Source organism: Bombyx mandarina, chromosome 13 (genome assembly GCF_030267445.1).
Source record: "Bombyx mandarina strain Sakado chromosome 13, ASM3026744v2".
Taxonomy (NCBI): Eukaryota; Metazoa; Arthropoda; class Insecta; order Lepidoptera; family Bombycidae; genus Bombyx; species Bombyx mandarina.
The window spans coordinates 4,439,955-4,466,486 of NC_143220.1; the positions used below are offsets into that span (position 1 = coordinate 4,439,955).

Here is a 26,532-nt window from a genome sequence, read left to right on the forward strand (position 1 = left end):
TTATGATAAGGCAAACAAAGCGTCATCTACAACATTTCCGTAGGGTAGCCGTTTGTTACTGTTGAAATTTCGACGTGAATATCCTAGACACGTGGTGTAATTTTTGCATCGACTCCATAACACCTAAACTTCCAATGAACAAAGAAGTAAATAAAATGTTCTTACATCGTCTCAAACTTTTTCGTCTGTGTGTTGCATGTCGCGTGACGGTCGGCCGCGGAGTAGGGATAAAATGAAAGGCGCTCGTCAGAGCAGCCAAGGCCAATATTGCGGCGCCTATAGTTCGCAGCAGCTGACCGATCTAGCTACGATTTATTTTCAGTAAGTGTTGTTTTATTCGTGTTTTCAATAATCAACTCTTCCCGACATCTATTGGCGAATAATAATACTATTTTTCTTAATTGAGGGCAACTACACGCTTTAAAGACACAACAATATGGCGTTATAAAAAAAAAAACCGAGCAAAGCTCCGTCATCATCTAGTGTCTATAATGTGAAAAAAAGTTTCACTTTTACCGTGGTCTCATAAAACGCGATATTTTTTTCTGTTAATGATTCATTTTATTTTACATTATTCTTAGTAATATTTTTAAACTGGGAAAAAATCATATACGGTCCTTCGGGCGCAATTTTGCACTCTCTGTGTTATGTGTACCACAGAATGATAAACATTCTTATATATGTTTATACATGTACAGATAATCAAGACCCAAACAAAGATCAAACAAATCTGTTCATCACACAATTTTTGCCCGATGCGATGCGAATCGAACCCGCGATCCTCGGCGCAACAGTCAAAGCGCGAACTATTGCACCACCGAGTTAGTTATTGAATTTTAAATTAAATTAATTATATGCAGATTTCCGATCCTTAATAGATAATATTTTAGGCGAGTTCTGTCTTAAATTGCACAGTAGATTAAAATTGATACCTATTTGACCTTAGTGTTTTTAAAACGGATATCATATCGTAATAATATACTTTACGTCACTTATATTGCGACGAAGCTAATAACACTTCATATTTTGAAAGCGGTCAAAAGATTTGGGCCTTGGAGCGTGCCAAAGAACCAAATACAAACACGTGCATAATTTTTTTTTTATACATGTTGCTATTTTAATTGGGTAAAAATAACCCGTAATGTAATTTCTATTAATTTTCATGAGATTATCCCGTAAAATTGTTTACAATCATGTTTCGTTTACGCTATGAAATTTAGTGGAATCGTGCGTGTGTTTTTTGATACCGTCGAAGTAGGTCGTGACCTTATGAATGGTTTTACGAAGATCATTATCGGTAGTTGATACATTAATGAAGCCGCAAAGGTAATATTACATTTCGCTTCAAATCCCTGATCTTGAATCGGTCGTCAAAGAAGAATAATTTTGATTGCTGAATGATTGATCAGTGAAGTACCTAGTACTTTGGCTTCCAACATTTTAAAAATCGTGGCGTAGTCAAGGTTTTATTTTTGTTGTATATTATGTCCAGCATGATGTAGGATAAAAGCAAGAAGAAGAAGTTGCTGGCAAGATTTAAAAACTTTCAGTTTTGGAATCAATTGGTCTCAAATACTAAATAGTTTTCGTGGTTAAGAGCGGATGAAGTTTTTAAATCAAATATTCAATCACAAATACATACAAGTTAGTAGCAACAAATAATCATTTGAAATTATAACAACATTGGTTATATGGTACCAAATTAACATTGACCCAGCGCACCGCTCTCTTCAAGAACTAAGTTGCTATAACCAAAACGCTGGCTTAATGCGTAGGTACCAATATGACTTCTGGTGTACTCATACCGAGTGATCCACTCGGCCGGGGTTAGTGGCCTGAGGCAAGTACCGATTTAATAAATGTACATAACCAATAAATTCATGATGAAGTTATGACATCGGGTAAAAAATACCGGAATCATTGATGAGATTCGAAATACGTCCCACGAGAAGCTGTCAGTGAAAACTGCTATACAGCTGACATGCGTTCCTGTTTCCGGACAGCCAATTGAAGTTAAGTTAAGTTTTTTACTGGTGGTAGGACCTCTTGTGAGTCCACACGGGTAGGTACCACCGCCCCGCCTATTTCTGCCGTGAAGCAGTAATGCGTTTCGGTTTGAAGGGTGGGGCAGACGTTGTAACTATACTGAGACCTTAGAACTTATATCTCAAGGTGTGTGGCGCATTTACGTTGTATATGTCTATCTGCTCCAGTAACCACTTAACACCAGGTGGTCTGTCCACACGCCTATGCAAAAAAAAAAAAAGACCTATTAAGGGCTTCATGTCTAAAGGTGGGCGGTACTATTGTTTTCATTTAGCTATTTATTGTTTTAGAAGGCAGATGATGATCTACCAAGTGAGTCACTAGCTAGAGAGGTTGTCGTGCCCCCTTACGGCGGCACAGAACGGGCCTCGGGGCAAACCCCACTGCCCGGGTAGAAGCTCCCTGCCACACAGGGCAGGGGTGATATGGGTGCAGGAGGAGAATAAGAGGGGAGTGCTGTTCGCAGCGTGAAGTGAGTCACTATCGTTCATTGATGGTAATATAAGGGACACTCTTGTCGATGAATAGATCCCAGGTTTGTGAGCTCCAAAGTCACTACTCCAGTTGAGCTGAGTCGTTATTCGACCAACAACGGAAGCTAAGAAAGCGTCAGCTTCATCCTATCTCTTTAATGATGATAAAAATATGCTCATAAACAAAATGCTTAGCTATAAAGTGATCGAAAATTGTTTTATTATTAGTAATATTAATATTACTACACTACTACACTAAATCTCCATTACATACAGATTTATGTTGAGCATTTCTAAAATAGTGCGTTGAGCGTTATAATAACATCCTATTATATTAAAGTAAATTGCGGGTTCAGCTACAAATTACCTCCGCTTGATTTAGGTAATCCGGTGATAATATCTGTTCATAATTCAGCACCAGCATATTGAGGTTATTAATTTTTGGGATTATGGACATATTTAATAATAGGTACTAATTTGCCTTGAGTTTCGTTTCTGTGGCTGTTATTTAAGTATCATTTAGTATATAGAAATAGGACGTATTATTTATTGTGAGCTCGCCTGTATGCTTCAATTCCAAAACCTTCGAGCATTCTGCTTTGAAGTCTACGATAGGCGTAGTACAATATTTGGTGATACTTACGTTGTCACGTCTATGGGCTTTAAAATACTATTTAATACAGGGTTAACGGCTACCAATACAACAAATAAACAAATCTTTTCAAAACTATCGACGTCTTAGTTTTATTTATGTCTTTTAACAACTATGATTCGAATATACTTCACATTATCTTTATATTTAATTTACTAAAATTTATTGGTTAAAGAATATATATTTCGGGAATAATATTTGTCAAGTAGACTTTGTAAGAAAAAAAATATATATAAAGTAAGCATCGCGCTTGAATTTTGAGATGTGGGCCGTGGCTTTCATGTTTTGGTATTTTTGAACATTGCCTATTAGCCACCTACGTATTAACTAACTGTTTGTGTCCAAAAATTTAAGCAGTCAGCATGATGTCGACACGTGTCGGAATGTTCCAAAATTAAATTATTTTTAGAAATTTTGACGTGTGAGTGGAAAAGAATGCAGATTAAGTAATTGTATTTTATTTTATTATTACTAAATCTTTTACATAGATTACTTTTTTCTATTTACCGTATGTTCTTTGTGTTTATGGACTTCAGTTTAGATTATATCTGGTATATCTTATACTGGTGGTAGCGCATCTTGTGAGCCCGCACGGATAGGTACAACCACCCTGCTTAATTCAGACGCGAGACAGTAATGCGTTCCGGCTGTCGTTGTAGTATAGAGGCTAAGAGTTCATGTCTTACGACCGGTGGCGGCATTTACGTAGTTGATGTCTATTCGCCCCTGGTCACTGGCACCTTAAGATATAGATACGTTACGCTTTTAATTTTCTCTTTTGTTATCATCTATATATTAATACGTGATGGAAAAACTTTGTATCCCTTTTTACGAAAATTGCGCTTACGGAGGAGAATGAAATTTTCCACACTTATAGAGAATATAGAGAAGAAGTGCACAATGCTAATTTTTTTTTTAAATAATGCATATAAGATACATTAAATCAATAAAGAAAACATTACACACACTATCATGTATTTGACACACACACATATACTCTTTGTTTATTGTCAATTGTAAAACTTTTGTTAGTGTTTAAAGTCTGTGGTCAAATTGAAAATAGATGAATATTGTTTCTCTTTATTATTATTTATGTGTAGTGCAGTTTTGCCGAAATCTATGATTATAAGTATAATGGTATTTGACAATAGAACCATAATAATATTTAAACATAAAATTTCAATTGATTAAAGTCGAATTTCGACTACTGCGGGACCACTAGTCTTATTAACATTCTGAACTAAAATATTTATTTAATTACAAAAAAAGCTCTTATTAATTACCAAACAAAAGAAAATCGGTGATGGTACTTGACTTTTTTATCTTTGCCTATTTATTAATAGATTTAATTGGACCAAATCATTCTGTTACCTTCAGTACTACGCACGTTGAGGTTCCCCCGTCGTTTTAAATAAGTAAACATTAAACATAATAATATAATTGCGGCCAATGTAAAAGCAGAACTAAGGCCTTTAATCGTGCCGCAATGCGATGTGTGTCACGCGGCTATTTTTCGAGGCTTTGTGTAAAACTTAGATATATAGCTAAGATATGTTTACGATCACGTTGCGAAGAAGAAGGGTGACAATCTTGAAAACTACTTATCAACGACAAACTGGAAGGAATGAGGCCAAGGGGGGTAGTCTCATGCGCTGTTCCGATAAATTAAGACGCTGTAAATTAAGACGACTTTGGACACAGTAGATGGTGTGGACAGTGTGGACGCGGACGACAAGAAATAGTGGAGGAACATTTTTTTTTATTGCTTAAATGGATGGAAAAGCTCACAGCCCACCTGGTGTAAAATGGTTACTGGAGCCCATAGACATCTACAATGTAAATGCACCACCCACTTTGAGATATAAGTTCTAAGGTCTCAAGTATAGTTACAACGGCTGCCCCACCCTTCGAACCGAAACGCATTACTGCTTCACGGCAGAAGTAGGCGAGGTGGTGGTATCTACCTACCCGTGCGGACTCACAAGAGGTCCTACCACCAGTAAAAAACATAGTCTGAACAAAAATGCTGCGTAAAGGTCACGACGCAAGAAGAAGGGAGGATTTTTACGGTTTAATTTCGATGTCTGTGTTCGACCATGAGAATTACGCTTGAATATTATGCGAACTCTTTTTAGTCCATGATGGCAACTGTGAAGTAATCGAAACTTCGGTAATAGCTGAAGTCGTCGTGGCCTAAAAGATAAGACGTCCGGTCCATTCGTGTTGAAGCGATGCACCGGTGTTCGAATCCCGCAGGCGGGTACCAATTTTTCTGATGAAATAGGTACTCAATAAATGTTCACGATTGACTTCCACGGTGAAGGAATAACATCGTGTAATAAAAATCAAAACCCGCAAAATTATAATTTGCGTAATTACTGGTGCGTAATTAATTGTGGATTAAACTGTATAAAACTTATTTGTTTAGGTAAGAACGTTTGATATTTTCTAAACTGGTCAACACGGCTATATAAGTTTTTGAAGTTGCTAGCGACTATTGAGCGATTAAGGTGTTACTTATCAGCCGTGTACTAAATTATGTTTGTTAACACTAAAAGTGTGATATTACATACTCGTATATTAGTCATATAAACTATATAAAGATATAAGATTGAAAAAGATAGTAGTATATGCGTGAAAGAAAAACAAGTAATTTACGGGTTGATCTCAGCTTTATTGTTGTATAATCTGATATTTCTATTTTTTTCTAATTTTTGTGGTCACAATAATATGGTCAGTTTTAATTATCTCCGAAACTCATTAAAATCGGTGATAGTACCATTATGCTTAAATAGTATTAATAGCTTAGTTTAACCGAGAAATATGCGTAGTAAATTTGTAAGGAGATGATAATGAGACATTCAAAATATCAAATAATATTATGACAGCCTGAACCTCTCTTCGTACATGGCTGACGGTACCGAAAATATTTAAATAATAATAATGTTCGGGTTCTTAATAACAAAATTAAACGTTGAATGAAAAATATCACACAAATTAAGCTCTAAAAGGGAAAAGGAAACCGGTCAAAAAATCCCTTGAGGCATCTGAATATTAATAATATCTTTAATAGAAGAGGTATGAAAAATACCTCAAAAAAACCCATAACGTATCACTCCACATGTCATGCCTGATAACAGCTTATCCAAAGAGGCCAGTTTTACTTTTATCCCGAGTTCCGGGAAACTCCGACAAAACCCCTGTTATCCGCCGCTTAGAACATGAAAGTGTTTTGACCAAAAATTTCAACTTTCCAGAGACGAGGATTAGGAGACAGTAAAGTAGTGCTTACAAATATGTCTGTAAGATCACGTTTAACTTTAAGGATAGGTTTCCTAGTGATATATGTACATAATATGTATATGAGTGGACGAAATTACGGAACTTGCGGCTTACTTCCGGTCATCGTTCTCATCGAACCCGTCACAGTCCACTTGGTGTTAAGTGGTAACTGGAAGCCATAGACATCTTTTTTTTTTATTTATTGCTTAGCTGTGTGGACGAGCTCGCAACCCACCTGATGTTAAGTGGTTACTGGAGCCCATAGACATCTACAACGTAAATGCGCCACACAACTTGAGATATAGTTCTAAGGTCTCAGTATAGTCACAACGGCTGCCCCACCCTTCAAACCGAAACGCATTACTGCTTCACGGCAGAAATAGGCGGGGCGGTGGTACCTACCCGCGCGGACTCACAAGAGGTCCTACAACCAGGCTCTACAATTCTGCGAAGCACGGCTCTTGCTAGGGTTCGTGTTAGCAACATCGTCAGGTTTGAGGCCCGTGAGCTCACCTACTAGCCCGGTGACGCTGACATGGTCTCTAGAACATCAGCTTAGGTAGAAAAAAAAGCGCCTAACTTTGTATAAGATACCGGATACATAGAGACAAAGCATATAGATACATAGAAAATAGTAACATATAGACAAGATAATGTGAATTCCGTAATTGATATTTCGTTTGTACAATGAATGGAAATTGTAATAATTCATTAGTAGCTACTTTTTTACCACATTGCATTTAAAAACGTATATGATATGAAATTTCGTCATGTGCCTATGTCGCGTGTGACCTATATTTTTTGCGCGATGCTCATTTCGTTCAGAATGTTGACATCTTTCAAATTTGGGAACTCATTTCAAGTGTATCTGCTGTAGTCCTTTTCGTGTTTCAACTTTTTTATTGCTTACCAGCTGACTCGGCGGACTTCGTAGTGCCTCAATCGATAAATAAAAGACCTAAACTTTTGTATAAAATAAACTTAAACCAAACAAAAGGAATCCGTCCGATGGGGAGAACACCTCAAAGGAAAAACAAAATTGTTATTTTTATTTAATACCGAGCATGAATATGAATTTTCATGGAATTTTCATTATAACATTAAAACACTACATTTATTTTAGAACAACTAGTTTCACAGACATTAAAATTTAGCTTATTCACATTCCATCCGTAAAGTTTCGCATGCGATAGCGTTCGGATCGGAACGCTATATTTAAATTTGTGTATGCGCTTTGTGGAGTTCCGGATCCGACTCGTCGCATAGTTCTGAAGTCATCTCAGTCGTATTAGTTTTACAAGAACAGTATTCGTGGTTTGGTTTGCGGAAAAAGCGTCTAGCAGACACCATACCAAGCTACGATCATTTTATTTGTTTCTGTCGCAGATTCAGCATTTGACTTTGCACTCTAAAAAGTGACTTTCGCACACTTAAATAAGTGGTAATCATCACTTTTCGAATGTAAATAGCCTGTCAAATAGAATAAAAACTTTGTAACGTTGTACTTTTATTTGCGTAATTACTGGTGGTAGGACCTCCTGTGAGTCCGCGCGGGTAGGTACCACCACCCTGCCTATTTCTGCCGTGAAGCAGTAATGCGTTTTTTGCGGTTTGAAGGGTGGGGCAGCCGGTGTAACTATACTGAGATCTTAGAACTTATATCTCAAGGTGGGTGGCGCATTTACGTTGTAGATGTCCATGGGCTCCAGTAACCACTTAACACCAGGTGGGCTATGAGCTCGTCCACCCATATAAGCAATAGCTTAGCTTAGCTCACAAGAGGTATTTTTTTATTAAAAAATAAAATAAAATAAAGTGCCAAAACAACAAATGTTAATGTTCTCGCATACGAGTGCTCTAAATACGCAAAGGCTTCCACGCAAGCAAAAGTAATCTATAAAACAGAGTTTCACTCAAATTGTTTGTTTAACTTTCGAATTAAAACTAGTGTACACACGGCATTTCGCAAAGTTTCTGGTCCCATGGATCCAATTACGTTTTTGAAGCATATCCTCACTCTAAACTGAAATGGGAGTTAGTCAAGCGTGGAAATCGGTAGGAACTTTCCTTCTTGAGCATTCTTTTTAAAAGGAAAATAGTACAAGAGAGACCTACAACGGGTATTTAACACGATTTTAAAAACATATTTTTTGGACTGTGTTTGCATGTTTATATGGCGCTCCTACTAATTGGCTGTGCTGTGACGGCATAGATTCCTCTCACCTTTCCTCTTCCCGTGGATTTCGTAAAATGCAACCATCGGATTCACCGGAGCAATGGAGAGAAGCATTTTTTAACCTAGCCCACTGTGGTGATAGGTTTCTCTGGTGATAGGTTCAGGGCTAGTGTTAGCAAATTCTCTCAAATTAAGTCCGTAAGCTCACCTATCTATCTGAGATAAACTAGAATAGCCCCTTAAGATACCAGAGATTAGGTAGGGAAAAAAAGTTCTGCTATAGTCAGTTTCACTGGCACCAGAAATAATGAGGCGGTCGAATAATGAAAATATACTCCTAAAATACATTTAAGCAATGAAAAAAGTAATACTGTTCCAAATTAAAATTGATTACTTAAGCACCCGACCCAGGAGAGGTCGCGTTGATACGTAAACGACTGACAAAAATAAACAGAAAATTTAGATTGACAAATTAAACACGAAACGAATAAGCCCCGACTTCCTCCCGCAATGTGATATTAGGCGGACCCGGGACCACAAAACGTTCATTGAATTTCGGAACGTCAAACGTAAGCTAATTTGTGAAGAGCCATTTCACGATTTCCGGGTCGAAAACAAACTGAAAGCTCACGGAATTAGATTTTGTTTCTCAATTAATATTTCTCGGTGTTTAACTAAACACTGATATAGGTTTTAATGAGTTCATATATTGGTACTCATACTGTACAGTAGATTTTTTGTTAATAAACTGCTTCAATTAAAATAGAATCAACAAAAACTTATACTCGTAAATACCACTAATAACCAATACTAAATATTATTTTATTTTATTTACTAGGTTTACCTCAAGGGAAAACTTGTGTTAAATTCTCAAGTAGTGTAGTGTAGAAGAAGCTCTTGTTAAATGCTTCTCTCAAAAGAATCGATAAAATTTTCGGCATAAAAGTTGCTTTATCTATGTTTGAGAAAATCTTATAGAAGAATAAGAATTCCTAACGCAATTACAAATATAAAACTCTGAATGTCAACGTACATAATAATATATTCTCAGTATTTGTAAAACAAATTATGCATTAGATTTTCATTTAGAAATTATTTACTTGTCAATGAAATTTCGTTTTGCTGTTGTGGAGACTAGCTTGGACGATCTAGCCTAAAAATAAACAAAAAAATTATATCTCTGTGATAATATTGACATATTGTTCAGTGCAAACATCACACGTTATATTTATTTTTACGGCTGTTGTAGGCAGGTGTTCTTGTGGCTCACCTTGTAACCGTCCAAATTTAAAAAACAACAATACTAAGGGCAATATACCTATAATATAATAATATTCCATCTTTTTTAATTAGTTTCATCTGAACATTAGTTGAGAAATATTTCAATGCAAAATCGAACACTTCAATTTTAATGGCTAAAAAAAATCGATAAAATTAACACAATTTAAATGTGCCCTGATATATAGTTAAATTAATAATAAAATATCAAGATATATGAGTTGAAACAGTTTTGTGCTGTACGAAATTAACAAATTGACTTTTCGATGAATATTTAACATTGGATCCTTTACAAACATTGGTCTCGTCCTTTCGGGCTTTTCTTATTTACCTTCCTTGTTTGAGTCCGAATGTATCAGTATCAACACGGCCCCAATTAAAGAAGTTATAATTGAGGGACCCGTTGGAAGGTTCAACGAAGTTGTATGTCAGAAAAGTTAAGCGTTAAATTGATGTTCCAATACAATAACCAGAAGGTTCTCATTCAGAAAGTTCAGTCAACAATACTTTTTTTGTAAATCATCTACTAACGTTTTACGGAGATTAATTACGGAGAATACGTTATTCCACATATATTTTCTTGGATGTGTTATAGTCGATTTAAAATCATCTGACTTGAAATCGGGAGTGCGTTTTACTCCTCCATGCTAGGCTAAAATTAGCTGGCTGGGTTGTTCCGCGATACCGCCAATTGCTCTATGTTTACTTTGAACTCTATGCGGATTGAGATTGAATCTAGACAGGCCACCTCTGACAAGGGCTGCAGAGGTTTAAGCCTCTCGAACCAGGTTAACAGTGGCGGATCGATGCGCAGATAGAGTGAGTCTCTATCCTATGCTCCGTGTGGCCTCTTTCTGCAAAAAGACCAGTCAATGATAAGTCGACCATAGCGTTCTAGGACTCATAGCGATGATGCTAGATAGCAATAGAACCGGTACAATGTAAAAGACGAGATAAACACACTCGGTTTCGCCGCAACTTCATTGGTGGTACTTCAGCAGCCTAAGCCTTGAGCGCCTGTACCAGCCGGTCGCGAGGTTTGCATATTATTTCCGGGTTAAAAGGAGAGCACGACATTGATTATACCGGACCTCAAAGAGTGTTATGGACTTCACCACTAACGTTTGAAAGAAGCTCGCTCAAAGAACCAGCCATCGCCATCGGCCTGGGGGTTATTCTTGAAATAAAGAAGTTCCAATACCCACCAAAATCGAGGCTGAGGAACCTTGGTTGAAGAGAATCACGAGATGATACATGACATAGCTCTTAGGATGATGACGAAAATCGAAATAAATTGGATTTAGCGTTTGTCGTAATAGTTACTGTTTAAGATTTGGATTATAATATGTTTATAGGATGAGTAAGTTATTATTAATAAAAAAAAAACAATCTTTTTAATTGAAAACTCCTTGGTTTTAAAAGTCGAATACCATTTATTTATTTAAAAGAAGATTCTCGGTCTTGTCACGAGGTTTTGTCAAACTTGTTTAGTCGTTGAGAAAATGGAATTGACTCTAGAAAATTCAAGAGCGATGATTTATTATGACTTTCGAAGTGGTTTAACACAAAAACAGTGTGTTGACCGTATGATTTCTGCATTTGGTGATGAAGTCCCATCCAAAACCACAATTGATCGTTGGTTTGCTGAGTTTCAACGTGGACGTGTCAAGCTCAGTGATGATCCCCGTCAAGGTCGTCCAAAAACTGCAGTCACCCAAGAAAACGTTGATGCTGTGCGTAAGCTGATTGAGGAAGATCGACATGTGACATACCGCGAAATTCAGGCAACTTTAGACATTGGCATGAGTCAAATACAAATAATCTTGCATGAACAATTAGGTGTAAAAAAGTTGTTTTCCCGATGGTTACCGCATTCGCTCTGTGAAGAGCAAAAAGCGGCTCGCGTTACTTGGTGCGTCAGAACTCTCGAAAGATTCCACGCAGGATCCTCAAATGCTGTATACAACATTGTATCAGGTGACGAATCCTGGATATAAGCGTACGAACCCGAAAGAAAAACCAGTTCGTTCACGGAGTGTTGCAAAAAAAATGGTGGCCACGTTTGTCTCCAAAACCGGCCATGTTACGACTATTCGTCTTGAGGGACAAAGAACGGTTAATGCAGAATGGTATGCTAGCATTTGTTTGCCACAGGACGTTTCTGAACTCCGTAAAGAGAACTGCAACCGCCGCATCATCCTCCATCACGACAATGCGAGTTCTCACACCGCGCACAGAACAACAGAGTTTTTAGAGCAAGAAAACATAGAATTATTAGACCATCCGCCGTACAGCCCCGACCTAAGCCCTAATGATTTCTATACTTTCCCTAAAATAAAGAATAAATTGCGTGGACAGAGATTTTCATCACCTGAAGAAGCTGTGGACGCCTATAAAACGGCCATTTTGGAGACCCCAACTTCCGAATGGAATGGTTGCTTCAATGATTGGTTCCATCGTATGGAAAAATGTGTCAAATTTTGCGGAGAATACTTCGAAATGCAATAAATACATTTTTAAATAGTAATGTTGTGTCACTTCGTTAATTCCCGAAATTTTCAGTGCCGCCCTCGTAGTCTCATTATTTCTGAATTGAAAAACTAAACAACCCTGAGACTGTAAATATGATAACCCAGTTTCAGATAATCGAATACTAATTATAAATTTAAGTTTACAAGTAACAATCCCGAAAAATTCCTTATTAATTTTCATTGTCGTTGAACATTCTAATGATCCAAAAGTTTGACGTTTGGAAAGTTCGAGACGCCGAACTTGGGAATCTTAGCCTCGTTATGTTCAGGGTTTATAAAATCTGATTTAAATATGTTATTAACAATTTACGGTGCAGAATTAGTTAAAACATAATTATTTTAATTGTATTATTGATATTACTAGAGATCCCGCAGTAGTCAAAATTCGACTATAATAATAATTAATTGGAATTGTAAGTTTGTACACTATTATGATTGCTTTTTATATTTCTATAATCACAAATTTCGCCAAGGCTACACTATAAAAAAATATTATTAAAGACAAACAAAATTTAATCTATTCTCAATTTGACCACAGACGTCAAGAACAAAAGTTTGACAATAAATAGTATACATGCGTGTGTGCGTCAAATACATGGTATGTAGTGTGTGTAATGTTTTCTTTGTTGATTTAATGCATCTTTTATGCATTATTTTAAAAAAATATTAGCATTGTGCACTTCTTCTCTATATTCTGTATAAGTGTGAAAAATTTCATACTCCTCCGTCCACGCAATTTTCGTAAAAAGGGATACAAAGTTTTTGCTTCACGTATTAATATATAGATAATAATTAACGAATTGTTAATTTATATTTATTATTATTATAAATTAACGAATCGCGTAACGATTAGCTTTTGACTGAGATTGGTATTTTTTTGTTGCATCGATAGGTAAAAAATTTCAAGGCCCATTGTATAGTACAACTTTTGTGCCTTTCATATTGGAAAGCATAATTTACACCAGTTTGATCTTAACAGCTATATTGATTACTGGTGGTAGGGCCCCTTGTGAGTCCGCGCAGGTAGGTACCACCATCTCGCCTATTTCTGCCGTGAAGCAGTAATGCGTTTCGATTTGAAGGGTGGGGCAGCCGCTGTAACTATACTTGAGACCTTAGAACTTATATCTCAAGATGGGTGGCGCATTTACGTTGTAGATGTCTATGGGCTCCAGTAACCATTTAACACCAGGTGGGCTGTGGTGAGCTCGTCCATCCATCTAAGCAATAAATAAAAAAAGGTGGACCGTGAGCTCGTCCACCCATGTATCATCATTCAGTCAGTCATTTGAATAATTCAAGTTTAAATAATTGCCCATATGATAATTTCACAGGAATCGAAATCGACACAATTTAACCTTTGTTTGATGTTTCGACGAGATATTGTACTAAATTTTAATGTTTGAATTAGCATATAAATCGAAATTATTTATTTTATATATGTATTAGTATAGCTATTATACTATATATGATTATTATAATTATGTATTAGTAATAATGTAATGATCTTTTACTAAATAGAATAAAACTAAATTGTTTATTCTTTAAATATTATAATCATTTTAAATTTCATTTAGATTAGTTAATTCCTTTTTTTTCTTTTTTCTTTTTTTTATTGCCCTTGTAGGCAGACGAGCATACGGCCCACCTGATAGTGAGTGGTTACCATCGCCCATGGAGTTCAGCAATGTCAAGGGCAGAGCCAAGCCGCCGTCTATCGTTAAAATTATACCGCTATCAAAATACCTCTATTACCTCATAATTTAATTATCTACAAATATTTTTATTTGTTTTTTATTTTTAATTTTAATTTATTTTAGCTGTTTCTTCCTTTACAAAATATGCAAGTCATCTGATTTAGTTGTGTACTTGTTCAAAGATATTTCCTGGCAATGGTACAAATCAGCGTGCAATAATTTGTAACCGAGCGCAACCAGGATCCACTAGTGGAATCACAAAACCCAACAAACGTGTTTTTATAATGAACATAATAATATTAACTCAAATACGCTAGGCATATTATTATATTCTTCGACTAGTGTTAGGATTGTTTTGAGTCCACATTGGTAAACTTTATCAACATGCCCATTTCTGCCGAGAAGCAGTTATGCATGCCAGTTTGTAGGGTAAAATAGTGCCTCTATACGGGTGGCAACATTCACATTGTAATTGATATCTATCGGTTGCAATAAATACTGATTACTAGGCCTTAAGTTCATCTGATTCTCTAAAGCAATAACAAAAAAAAAACTTCATATTTAAAACGCTCATTTGCATCGAAACTTTTGACGATGTGAAAGAGCTTTTAAACTAGCTAATAAAATTTAAGCAGCTAACCAAATGACCGAACTATATATTGCAATTAGTGTAACTACTCCCAGTCGTACAATTTATCACCGATATATAACTGCATAAGTTAATAGCGCTGCAAACCGTAAACTTGTAATAAAAGCCATATATAGATATAATATAACGATTATAATTGTTCATTACAAATTATTGAAGACTAGCTGACCCGGCAGACTTCGCAGTGTCTCAATCGATAAATAAAAGACCTAAGTTTTGTATAAAATAAACTTAAAACAAACAAAAGGAGTCCGTCCGACGGAGTACACATCAAAGGAGAAAGTAAATTGCTATTTTTATTTAATTCCGAGCATTTTCATATTTACCTACCTTTTAAACCTTCTCTGGACTTGCACGAATAATTCAAGACCAAAATTAGCCAAATCGGTCTAGCCGTTCTCGAGTTTTAGCGAGACTAACGAACAGCAATTCATTTAATAATTATAAGCGATAAAAGCCCTTTATACCAAGAACTAAAGTTCTTAGTTCCCAAAACTTTCCAAGAATAAATAAAACGGAATCCATCCTAATATTACTATCTAGTGTATTACTTGTTATGCGCTAAACTAATCGTCTATAGCTGTACCCGCAAGATTTGCACGCCTCATACAAGCAATCAATTGTATCTGTTGAACTTCTGAATTGTGTACCAATCTCTATTTGGTATTCTATGTTATGAACTACGCGGTGCAACCCCTAGATCAATACAGGTGCGGTATGCACGTAGCGCCTCTATTGAGTTATAGCCAAATTTAGCAGCATAGTGTTGTCGCATTTTGTTTTCCTGCTTTTAAATTCCCATTCGATTATTGCCGCTTACATGAGATTTGTGATCGCCCTATACGTTAAATTTATCCTATTTGTTTAGATTAACAAACGCGGACGTCAAATTAATTTTTAAGCATCATGAATATTTGGCTTAGCGACAAATATATTTTTTCAATTAATGAATATAAAATATGTATATCGACTTGTGTTTTTGTAATAGTGTATCAATTAAAGCAGCTTACAGAGACGGTGGTACCTACCCGTGCGGACTCACAAGAGGTCCTACCACCAGAGTAATTCGCAAATTATATTTTTGCTGGTTCGATTTTTATTACACGATGTTATTCCTTCACTGTGGAAGTCAATCGTGAATATTTGTTGAGTACGTATTTTATTAGAAAAATTGGTACCCGCCTACGGGATTCGAACACCGTCGCATCGCTCAACACGAATGCACCGGACGTCTTTATCCTTTAGGCCACGACGACTTCGCTACTGCGCGATTTCAATGCTTAAAGATTAAAACTCTTTATAGCCAACCGTAGTAGCAGTTGAGTTTCCGGTCATCCTGTTACGAATTGTTTCGATTGCTATTGAATACTAGAGACAAAGTGGCTACTATAGCAATAAAGCTATAAGAAAACCAATCAGTAATATTATTTTCCCAAATTTAATTATTTTACAAAATATGTCACATCACTGGTTGCTCCAACAAACCGCAGTACAGCGTTCGGTAGCTGCACGATCAATTTGAACCGATTTGTGTATATTCAGTGTTGTGCAAATGGCTCACGCATTGCTTCATTTAGACAAACATACGAGATAAATTTCTGATCATCGCATATTATGCAAATTCTTAAATCGAATTGGCCTTTGAATAACGTTCTAACAATAATATATTTTAGAGCACGCATAATAAATATTTCAGAGTTATTTTAGGTTACTAAGTAAATATTTACGTTACGAAATGATTTTTACTAGGAAAGTTCTCGTTGCTCATCTGATTGAAAATAGTTGACAGAGTCCATACATAATATGATTTTTTTTTAAGGTATTTTATGACCTGGTAACTAAGACCTTTAAGTCATGTCTTATTTTAATTTATATTCATAGTTTATGAAAAATGATAATATGGAGTGAAATTAAATGAAATGAAGATTATTAATTTGAGATATTAATCAACTGGGATGAAATTAAATGAAATGAGATAACATAGGATGAAATATGATCTGAGTAAAATGGTGGTCATTTACTGAGATTTTTTCAGTGGACTTTTTGGAGGATCCCGAGAAGTTACGTCCAGCGGATTTGTTTCATTTTCCCCCATTTGTGGCCTTTCACAGATATTAAGCAGTTAATAAACCACCGTTATTGGACAATTAAACCTGAAGAAACACTAAATAGACAAAATAAAACAAATCACACAACTTCACTCCTCGCGTTCCCGCCAAAAAGTCCCATAATGGGAATGATCTGATCTTACAGATAACATTTAAGTCTCGATCGGATTCGGATCTAACATTGGGATTGGATCGTTCATTGATTTTTTTTATTTTATTACATAGATGCGTGGATGACTTCACAGCCCACCTGGTGTTAAGTAGTTACCGGAGTCCATAGACATCTACAACGTAAATGCCGCCACCCACCTTGAGATATGAGTTCGAAGGTCTCAGTATAGTTACAACGGCTGCCCCACCCTTCAGACCGAAACGGATTACTGCTTCACAGCAGAAATAGGCAGGGTAGTGGTACCTACCCGTGCGGACTCACAAGAGGTCCTACCACCAAAACATTATTGTTTTACGGGATAAAGAAACCGAATCCTAAGAAGTCCTATTAGAGAGCGAGATTTTGTAGAGTCGTAAGTTCTTAAAATTTAATTGCAAATGCACCATGAACTATTTTTCATACAGTCCGACGTACATTGATGTTAGGGCTATTTAAGTTTTGGTATCTTTGTAAGTAGCTTTACTGATAGTACCTTTTTAAAATGCTAGCACGATTGCCTTACTGTTGATTTCGTGTTTACCGACATTATTAAATGATAAAACATGGTATGTTTGAGGCGATCTCTTTGACTATTGGAACAACAAGACTGTATTTGTTTTTGTATAATAAAAAAATCCAAGTTTCGATTATTATTTACCTAAGTAGATACTATATTTCGATGATGAAGCAATTCTTTTTTTTATTGCTTAGATGGGTGAGCGAGCTCACAGCCCACCTGGTGTTAGGTGGTTACTGGAGCCCATAGACATCTACAACGTACATGTGCGTCTCACCTTGAGATACGAGTATAAGTTCTAAGTTCTCTAGCTACAACGGCTGCCCCGCCCTTCAAACCGAAACGCATTACTGCTTTACGCCAGAAATAGGCAGGGTGGTGGTACCTACCCGTGCGGACTTACAAAAGGTCCTACCACCTGTAAAAAATTGTTTGCGTCAAATTGTTTGCGACTACATGTAAATTAATGAAAATAAAAATTACAAACCAAACTATCCAACAAAAGGAATAAATAAAGTATTAGAAAAGGAATGAATAAAAAGAAACGAACGAAAACCTAGTCAATTTCATTGTCAATAGAAATTAAAGGTATTGAATTTTTGAAATGATTGATTACCTACGTACATAATATATAAAAATACTCAAAGCTGAATATTTGGTGACTGGGAACACATTTGCGTGTCTACTGCTCGTAACGTTTGAATACATTTTCCCAGTAATTACCATATTACTCGGACTTCGTTCGTGAGTTAAAACGATGTGTGAATCTGATAGAAAATTGTTCACTAATTCCTGGTATTCGTGATTGAAGATAGGCTGGTGTTTATGTGAGGTTTGTTAAAAGAAAGAATTAAATAGGGCTGACACCGACCGAGATTCTCGTTTTTTGATTAACTTAAACGTGATCATTATCATCATCATCATAGTTGGTTACTCTTGGCAGAGCAGTCGTGGTCATGTGGAATCCTTATTTATTAGAGCCTTGATAGCTGCTCTCCATAGTTGGCGAACTGGGGCTTGGCGCACGCGCTAGTTAAATGGGGTTTTGATAAGGATTTTCACTTAATCAGTCCAGTGCACATGGTTTCTTCCACGAGATCTTTTAAACTTAAACATATTAGTAAGTATAATCCTGCCGATTTATTTATTAAATGAGTTATCTTCTTTTCGATTTATTAAAAGCTTAATAATGCTAGCAGCTGCATTGCAAGATGAATTCATAGTGCAGTCAAAATGTGACACGATTTTTTTTTAAGCGCTAAGATGGTAAGACGAGTTCACGGTCCACTTGGTATTAAATGTTCACTAGAGCCCATAGACATCAACGACCTAAGTGCCGCCACCCACCTTGTGACATGTTTTTTTTCGCTTCCTATTCGCTGGTAGCCTAAAGAGCCATGGCTGGTGAGCTTACGGGGTTCAACCTGAGAGTGTGCTAAAACCGGCCTTAGCCAGAGCAGTACTTTGCAGAATTTAGCATTGGATCGTAATCGCGACCCACTGAGAGGATTTGGCTAGAAACTCAGTGGTTTTTGTATATGGACTAGTTCGCACGTCGCATCGAGGTACTTGAAGAGCCTAAAGGCACTGAGAGTGGCTCTGGGAGATCCGATGACACATTTTTTGGGCGACGACGGATTTGCTTTGTCCCATCAACAGGGTATGGATATGAAAAGCATGAGTTCTAAATCTCAGTTTTCTCAGTGCAACCGCTATTCCGTCCTTCAAATTGAAATGCATTACTGCTTCACAGCAGAAATAGGCAAGGCGTACCAATCCGTGCGGGCTCACAAGATGCCTTACCACCAGTATAAAGCACCAGAGGTGCGCGAGTAAGTACAATGTGAGTGAGTTTCCTTCTCCTTGCGTCGATAATCCTCAATGCTGAGGGTAGTGGTCTCGTTTAATAACTTTCTCCTGGATTATCCTGCGTCAGCCCTGCCTATCCTTGACTGCGCGGATGACATCGTAGACTGAGCGTTGGGAGTAAAGCGTATCTAGTCTGACCAGCGCATGTTACTTCTGCCTCTGGGTCTTCTTCCAGATACCTTGCCTGATACCAGCAGCTTTTCTAAATAGTAACCCTTCTAAAGAAAAAATTGCGGATAAATTCGTAGCGGTAGGAATGGATAGGTAGTATTAGCTTTCGAACTCATAATTTTACATTATTACGAAAAGTATTCATTGTGCTTAAGAAGCCATAAGTGTAAATATTATCTCATGATTAACTTCAACTTCAGTGTTACTTCTTTATGATCTACTGCGAGCCTTTTAAAGACTTAGCACCTCTTATGAATTTGAATTAAAACACATTACTACTCGTATAACTTAAGCAGTTAAAACTTAACAAGCTGGAGGAAATTTTGTTTTAGCATTAAATATTTTCAGATTGCCATATTTCGTTCAAAGCCCGTGTTCGCTTTCACGTTTCCGGGACTAGTTGACGTTTCGCATACTCGATAACCGCGCACGCGACCGCAAAATTTTCAAGTTAATTCCCGTAAAATATAAAGCGGCTATTAAATACTGGAAGGGAAGTAAGTCATTACGCCTTACGCGAAGCAGTACGGCTTGTAAAAGACGATGTAATTACGGCAACGGCTTTCGCCGAGACCGCCCGAATGTCGACCCCACCGCAAGCCGAATTCCGCTGAACTTCACACAGCAATTATAATTAATTATAATTTATATTAAGGCTACGTATGCGTGCACGAGCATACCCGATTCACATGATTCGATATTTTCAATTTTGCAAATACAAACGTGTCTTGGACTAAGTTTTAGTCATCATTTCTTATCTTTAATTGATCCAAAGTTATTCTTCCTTTTTAATACTCATCTCGTGTATCTGCTCGAAATTATTTCATCAAGTGATGAACAGTTGACGATGTAGGTTTCTCATTAGGTTTTCCTCATTGTGTCTGAAGCGGTTCACCGCAGATGCAACATGTCAACTATTTACTTAATCATTTCGTAGATAGTTAAACGAGTCTACGGCTCTTTTGATGTAAAGTAGTTACCGAAATCTATAGACATCATTACGCGAATGCCACCATCAACCCTCGGACGCAATTTACTATTGCATTTGCCATACCTGACGCGCTACAGAAGCGGAATAGCCTCACGAGCATCCTACGCGCATTGATATATTGAAAGCTGTACGATTGCTGGCCATATCCAGCTTACAGGCTGCACGTGTAAAAGGTCATGCAGTAGGTCCAAACGTCGACGTCGCCCAAAACACGTCATTATGGATCCATTAACGGTGCTTCTAGGTACCACAACCACCAGTTACCGTCCTCGTCGAACCCATCACTTGCGACGAAGGGCTCGACGAGCGAATTAACCCATAGACACAGCTCGCTGAGTTTCTCGCCGAATCTTCTCAGTGAGTCGCGTTTCAGATCCAGTGGTCGATTCTGCGAAGCACTGCTCCTGCTAGGTTCAGTGTTAGCATCACTCCGGTTTGAGCCCCGTGAGCTCACCTACTAGTTAAGGTTACGCTGAAATGGCCTCTCAAGGCTATCAGCTTAGGTAGGGGGAAAAAAAGGTCCGAAAAAGAGGTACTTTTACTTTTAGTGAGCAGCATTTAAACATGCGACCCAGCATTTTCGCCCTTATCAACAATGCCCTCTGTTCTCGTTCAATATCGGCATCAATACTGAGATCAGGGGGATAAAAATTACCCAGACACTTAAAGAAGAAAACTCGTTTTAGCGACGTCCCGTTGAGTTTTACCGGTGATACAGTTTCTGGTCTTCTCCCTGCCGCCTCAACGCTATCCAACCAAACACCTATGATTTTTCATAATTAAATACCGACCCATGCATCAGACATTGGTCTTCGTATGTCTTCATAAGTTTTCTAAGGTCACCAACTGATACACTCAGCATCGACATGCCATCTGCGTAGCTTATATCGTAGATGAACACACCGTCCTATGTAGCAATCGACTCTGGTGCTGCTGAGCTCACGTTTTAGTTCATTTACATATAAATTGATAAGTGCGATAATAAAAAGGAGATGAGGGAATCATCTCAAACAATTCCTCAGAGCACTCCCCATGGAACATACGGTACAAAATACAGATGGAACCGAAGTCCCTCCGCAGACCCAGAGGTTCCAAACGATCCGGGGATACTTTAAAGTTTTATTTGCTTGACTAGCTTCAAATTACAACTTACGACTTACTTAATTACAAATTACGACTTCAAATTACACTAGAATATTCCCGTCGCACCGTATGAACCGACCTAAATATTTTCCGCCATTTTGGCAGCACCAGGTGAGGTCGTGCGTAGTTGTGAAACTCGTAACTTCTTAATAAAATTTACGCCGGCACTCGTCACTTCACAGAGAATCTGAGGAGCGGCCGACTCAACTCCGAAGCAATTATGCAAAGGAGTCCCCCCCTCCTACGCTGAGCCGAAACTTTTGTGTCTGTCAAAATTTCCAGTCGTGATAAAATTTTATCGGTATTATTTTTGGGCTGTATGCCCGAGTTTCCGTGGCTCTTTGATTTTGTTTCGAATTTGGAATGTTAAGAAACGCGATCAGAAATTTCTCATTGACGTTAATGTTTTACTGCCAGCTTACGCTTGCTGCGGCTTATGAATTTAATTCTATTAATATTGCTTGATTTGGTTGGTTAATTGTAAATTTTAGAATCTTAAGCTCTCTTGTTCGATTTGTAATTCTATCTTTTAAATGATTTTTATTTCAACTTTACTCTTTACTATTATTAAACGGCTATTTTCCAAAATTTGCACTTTATAATGTATTCATAATAGTGTTATTTTACAATACTGCTTTGTGTATAGCCGCAACGGTTAAGAACAAATCAGTGTAGGTACTTTTAGTGACGAATACATATCTACTAAAATCTATTTCTCTTTTTGCCAGCAAATATGGGCAAACAGGCTCACGATTCACTGAGTCATAAGGAAAATAAACAGTTTGTCAGTTCATAGGCACAATCTGATGCCTCCTTGATACAAGGTCAAGTTATGAAATAATATTTTTGCGGAAATATGTTTTTTTTTATTGCTTAGATGGGTGGACGAGCTTACAGCCCACCCGGTGTTAAGTGGTTACTGGAGCCCATAGACATCCCGCAAATGCGCCACCCACCTTGAGATATAAGTTCTAAGGTCTCAAGTATAGTTATAACGGCTGCGCCACCCTTCAAACCCAAACCCATTACTGCTTCACTGCAGAAATAGGCAGGGTGGTGGCACCCACCCGCGTGGACTCACAAGAGGTTCTACCACCAGTAAAATGTTAGATTTTCGACTTAAATGCGAACTTTCAACTAGCTTTATTAAAAGGCAGCGGCTTGGCCGGTAGGCAGCGGCATGGTCGGTAGGCAGCGGCTTGGCCGGTAGGCAGCGGCTTGGCCGGTAGGCAGCGGCTTGGCTCTGCCCTTGGCATTGCTGAACTCAATGGGCGACGGTAACCACTCACCATCAGGTGGGCCGTATGCTCGTCTGCCTACAAAGGCAATAAAAAAAAAAGGCATAGATCTTTACTACGTTGTGTCGATGGCCATTTAGAATCTATTGAAGCTGTTTCCTAACAATAAAAGTTGATGTCCTTAAAAAAATATTATCTGTGCACTCAACGATCGCTCCATAGATGCCGGCAATAAAACACAGAAAGATTCGCAGCCCTACTCACCCCTTTAAATTATATTTACGTTCAACGTTCAACGTGTCCAATTATGAATGAATGTAATATTTCAAGATTCTCTCCTCTAGTTACGGAAATACAAATTTGTTTAAATTACGAATCTCAATTTGAAAACGTTATTTGTTTTATTTCTATACGCTTCCCTGATTTCGGTTTCGATGGGAATTATTTCGGTCTTCTTTTTGTATTGAAGTATGTTCTTGTTATGAATGTCTTCTGGATATTCATTTTGCAAATTCAAAGTGGCTTTGTAGTGCAAAATAAACATGAAACTTTATATTCATAGGTTATTAAAGCTTAGCATAGGTTAGATTTGTGCTTTTTCTACCGCGAAGTGGAGTTTCATGTGTTCTGATTTGTAGGATGGGACAAAAGTTGTAATACTGCTATAAATTTGTAACCTATGAGATTTCATATCTCGCGAGACGCGATTGCTGGATAGGATAGATGCTGCATTCATAGTATGATGTCTATAGGCTCCACCACTTAACATCAGTTAGGTAGTGAACTTGGTCTTTCGTTTACTATATGATAAAAAGTTCGAAGAAGTTACAGAAAGACCGTTGTGGTATGTTTTATAGGAAAGGGGCTTATTAATTACGTAACTAATTTTCGGAAAGTATGTCCCTAATCTGTGTTCAAAAATACTTTCGCTAAGAAGAAGTATACTCGTGTTCGTGTACCAAAAAATAATAATTTTGCACAGATAAACACAAATTCACCCTACTGATGAATTCTTAGGTACTTGGATAAGAACCGCGGTCCTGCCTAATTCTTAGGCACTTGGATAAGTATCGCGGTCCGCTTAATTATAATCATGAAGCAATCGTGTGTTACAGTCGATAGAGTAAAATAGGTTTTAAATGTCTGCAAAATGTTTGGGCCTATAAAAACACCGTTTGTGTTCATTCGAGATACGAACGCTTTGAAACTGCACGTGATTTTATCGCCTCTGTGATCTTTTTTTGATGAATAAACCTAGCTGGTGTATCACGAAGCTCAGATTTTATATTAGATATAAGTATCTTAGAAATTGTGTTTGGCATTTCGAGTCTGCGTGCAGTCTTGTCTCATATAAATGTTATACATATTGAGTAAGAGAAAACCCTAGTTTAGGGTTGTCAAGTGCTTCTTTTTAACTAAACATATATATATATTTTTATTGCTTAGATGGGTGGACGAGCTCACAGTCCACCTGGTGTTAAGTGGTAACTGAGGCCCATAGACATCTACAACGGTTGCCCCACCCTTGAAACCGAAACGCATTACTGCTTCACGGCAGAAATAGGCAGGGTGATGGTGCCTATCCGCGCGGACTCACAAAAGGTTCTGCCATCAGTATTTTTAACGTCCTCTCATTTTTTACAGCTATGACACTCGAGTGCTCGGGCCGTCTGCTCACTGGACTGACGAGCCCTTCGCAAACCGAGCCCGCTGGTACAGCACGCCGTCTTCTGGTCTCCACGTGGATGCTGTCCAGGCCCGAGACAGAGCCGTCTACAGATGCAGGGTCGATTTCCAAATCTCACCCACCAGGAACTACAGGATTGCACTTGACGTAATAGGTAGGTGTTACTCTGTAAATAAATTTAATGGTGCTTTTTTTCACTGCTCTACATAGAATGGTTTATCCTACTCTTCAGAACGAAACGCACAAATGATTTTTGCGTTTGGCGTGTTGTGTTTTGGCGTTTGCTTTACCAAATTACAATACATCCTATGAGAAAATTTAAAGGTTATAGAAAAAAAATTAAAGACATTTTACTTTAGTGGAGTTTCCTGGTGTACTTTGTTGCACAGATCGAACGACAGTGTAGAGTTATAACGGAAACCATAGAAGGTATAATTAAACCTATTGATCAAACTATGAGCTGCTTTAATCACTAAATAGATAAGGGAAAATTAAAAAATCTTCGATTTTCGATTCTTAATACGAAATAACTTAAAGTTAAAATACGTATTTCACTTTCAATATTATCAGATAAGTTATCCGATCGCAAATATGTATTATGTTTTATATCTTGAAGGAAGAATAAAACATGACAAAATTCAACTTCAATAAAATCTATGTAAGTACAAAAGCTTCAAATTTTCCACTTCGGAGGCGATAAACCAGACCTTTCCTTTATCGCAGGTGCCTGAAAAAACTATACCCGTATCTCGGGAACGATCTTGAGGCAGATAGGCGGAACTCTTAAATTCTCACCTAATCTCTCGCTCGTATCTCTCCCCTTTTTCTACGTTTTAATAAAATAATTCACCCCGAAACAGCGGGCTAACAAAAAGCTATGAAAAGTCGTCGAGCAATCTCGATAAAAACTAGTACGATCGTAAACTTGACCCCCTGTTATCCTGTGAAATCAACACGGAAAGTTTAGGAAAATGTTAAATAGGGATGTGATTCGTCGCGTCCTCATTGTCACAGATATCGATTTCTGTGACAGCGATCGACTAAAGAAGTATTATTTTATCAGGCAATCTATCGTTCAATCAAATCTTCGTTTGTGTTTTGAGGTGTGGAGAAAATTTTTATGCTGATACCAAATGTGTCTGAACCACTTTCTCATCTATTTTTGGCATGAAACCATCGGGGATGCAAAGGTGTCGGCAGCTCACCTCAGTCGGGGTCTATACGCTTTACATATTTACTGAGAGATATTCGTTGGACTGAGGGAAACATTTTCACTATCTACATTGACTAAGAACCTTGTGTCAAGATCATCGTTGCGCATAAAATTTATCTCTATCTCGTTTTAAGAATGTAGAGATTTAGTGTCAAAAGCCGTAGACCTTTTGGTGTACCAGACAGTTTATTCTTGTACACTTTTATAGTCAAGAGGTGCAATAATTCATACTCTGAAATTTGTTGCGATGTCCCCGCTTTCTAATGATCACTTTTGCCATACCACATCTGACCGTACGATTGATTCTCTTCCATTATGTATGAAAAGTTCTAAAGAATATACTTCTTCAAAATATTTTTTAAGGAAACCCTTAGAAAAAGAGACTCTGGAAAATACCCTTTTATCAGTGTGTTCATATGAAAGGCCTATTTAAGAAGATTAATTATACTTATTGCAAATATGTACTTATTGTAATTGCACACCCGAAATAGTGACAAAGTGATGACTTTAGATTTAAGAGTGAAATAATAAACATGGAACTGCATAGAGTGATTGGACAGTTAATTTGATTATTTCCACTTCGTTTTGCAGTGTGATAACAATCGGAATTCTCACATGAGCTCAATTTCATCGTGATTTCGTAATATATCTATCTACGTT

The 26,532-nt window shown here is 37.4% G+C and overlaps 1 protein-coding gene across 5 annotated transcripts in view; it reads left to right on the plus strand.

Moving 5' to 3' along the window:
- Positions 1-26,532, plus strand: part of LOC114239787 (adhesion molecule nephrin) — a 241,423-nt gene that overhangs the window by 162,700 nt on the left and 52,191 nt on the right. For all 5 annotated transcript variants that reach the window (XM_089732570.1, XM_028170173.2, XM_089732571.1 and 2 more), the window contains exon 4: positions 24,617-24,813. In XM_089732570.1, coding sequence (XP_089588696.1) covers positions 24,617-24,813 — 197 coding nt within the window. The remainder of the gene's footprint in view (positions 1-24,616; positions 24,814-26,532) is intronic.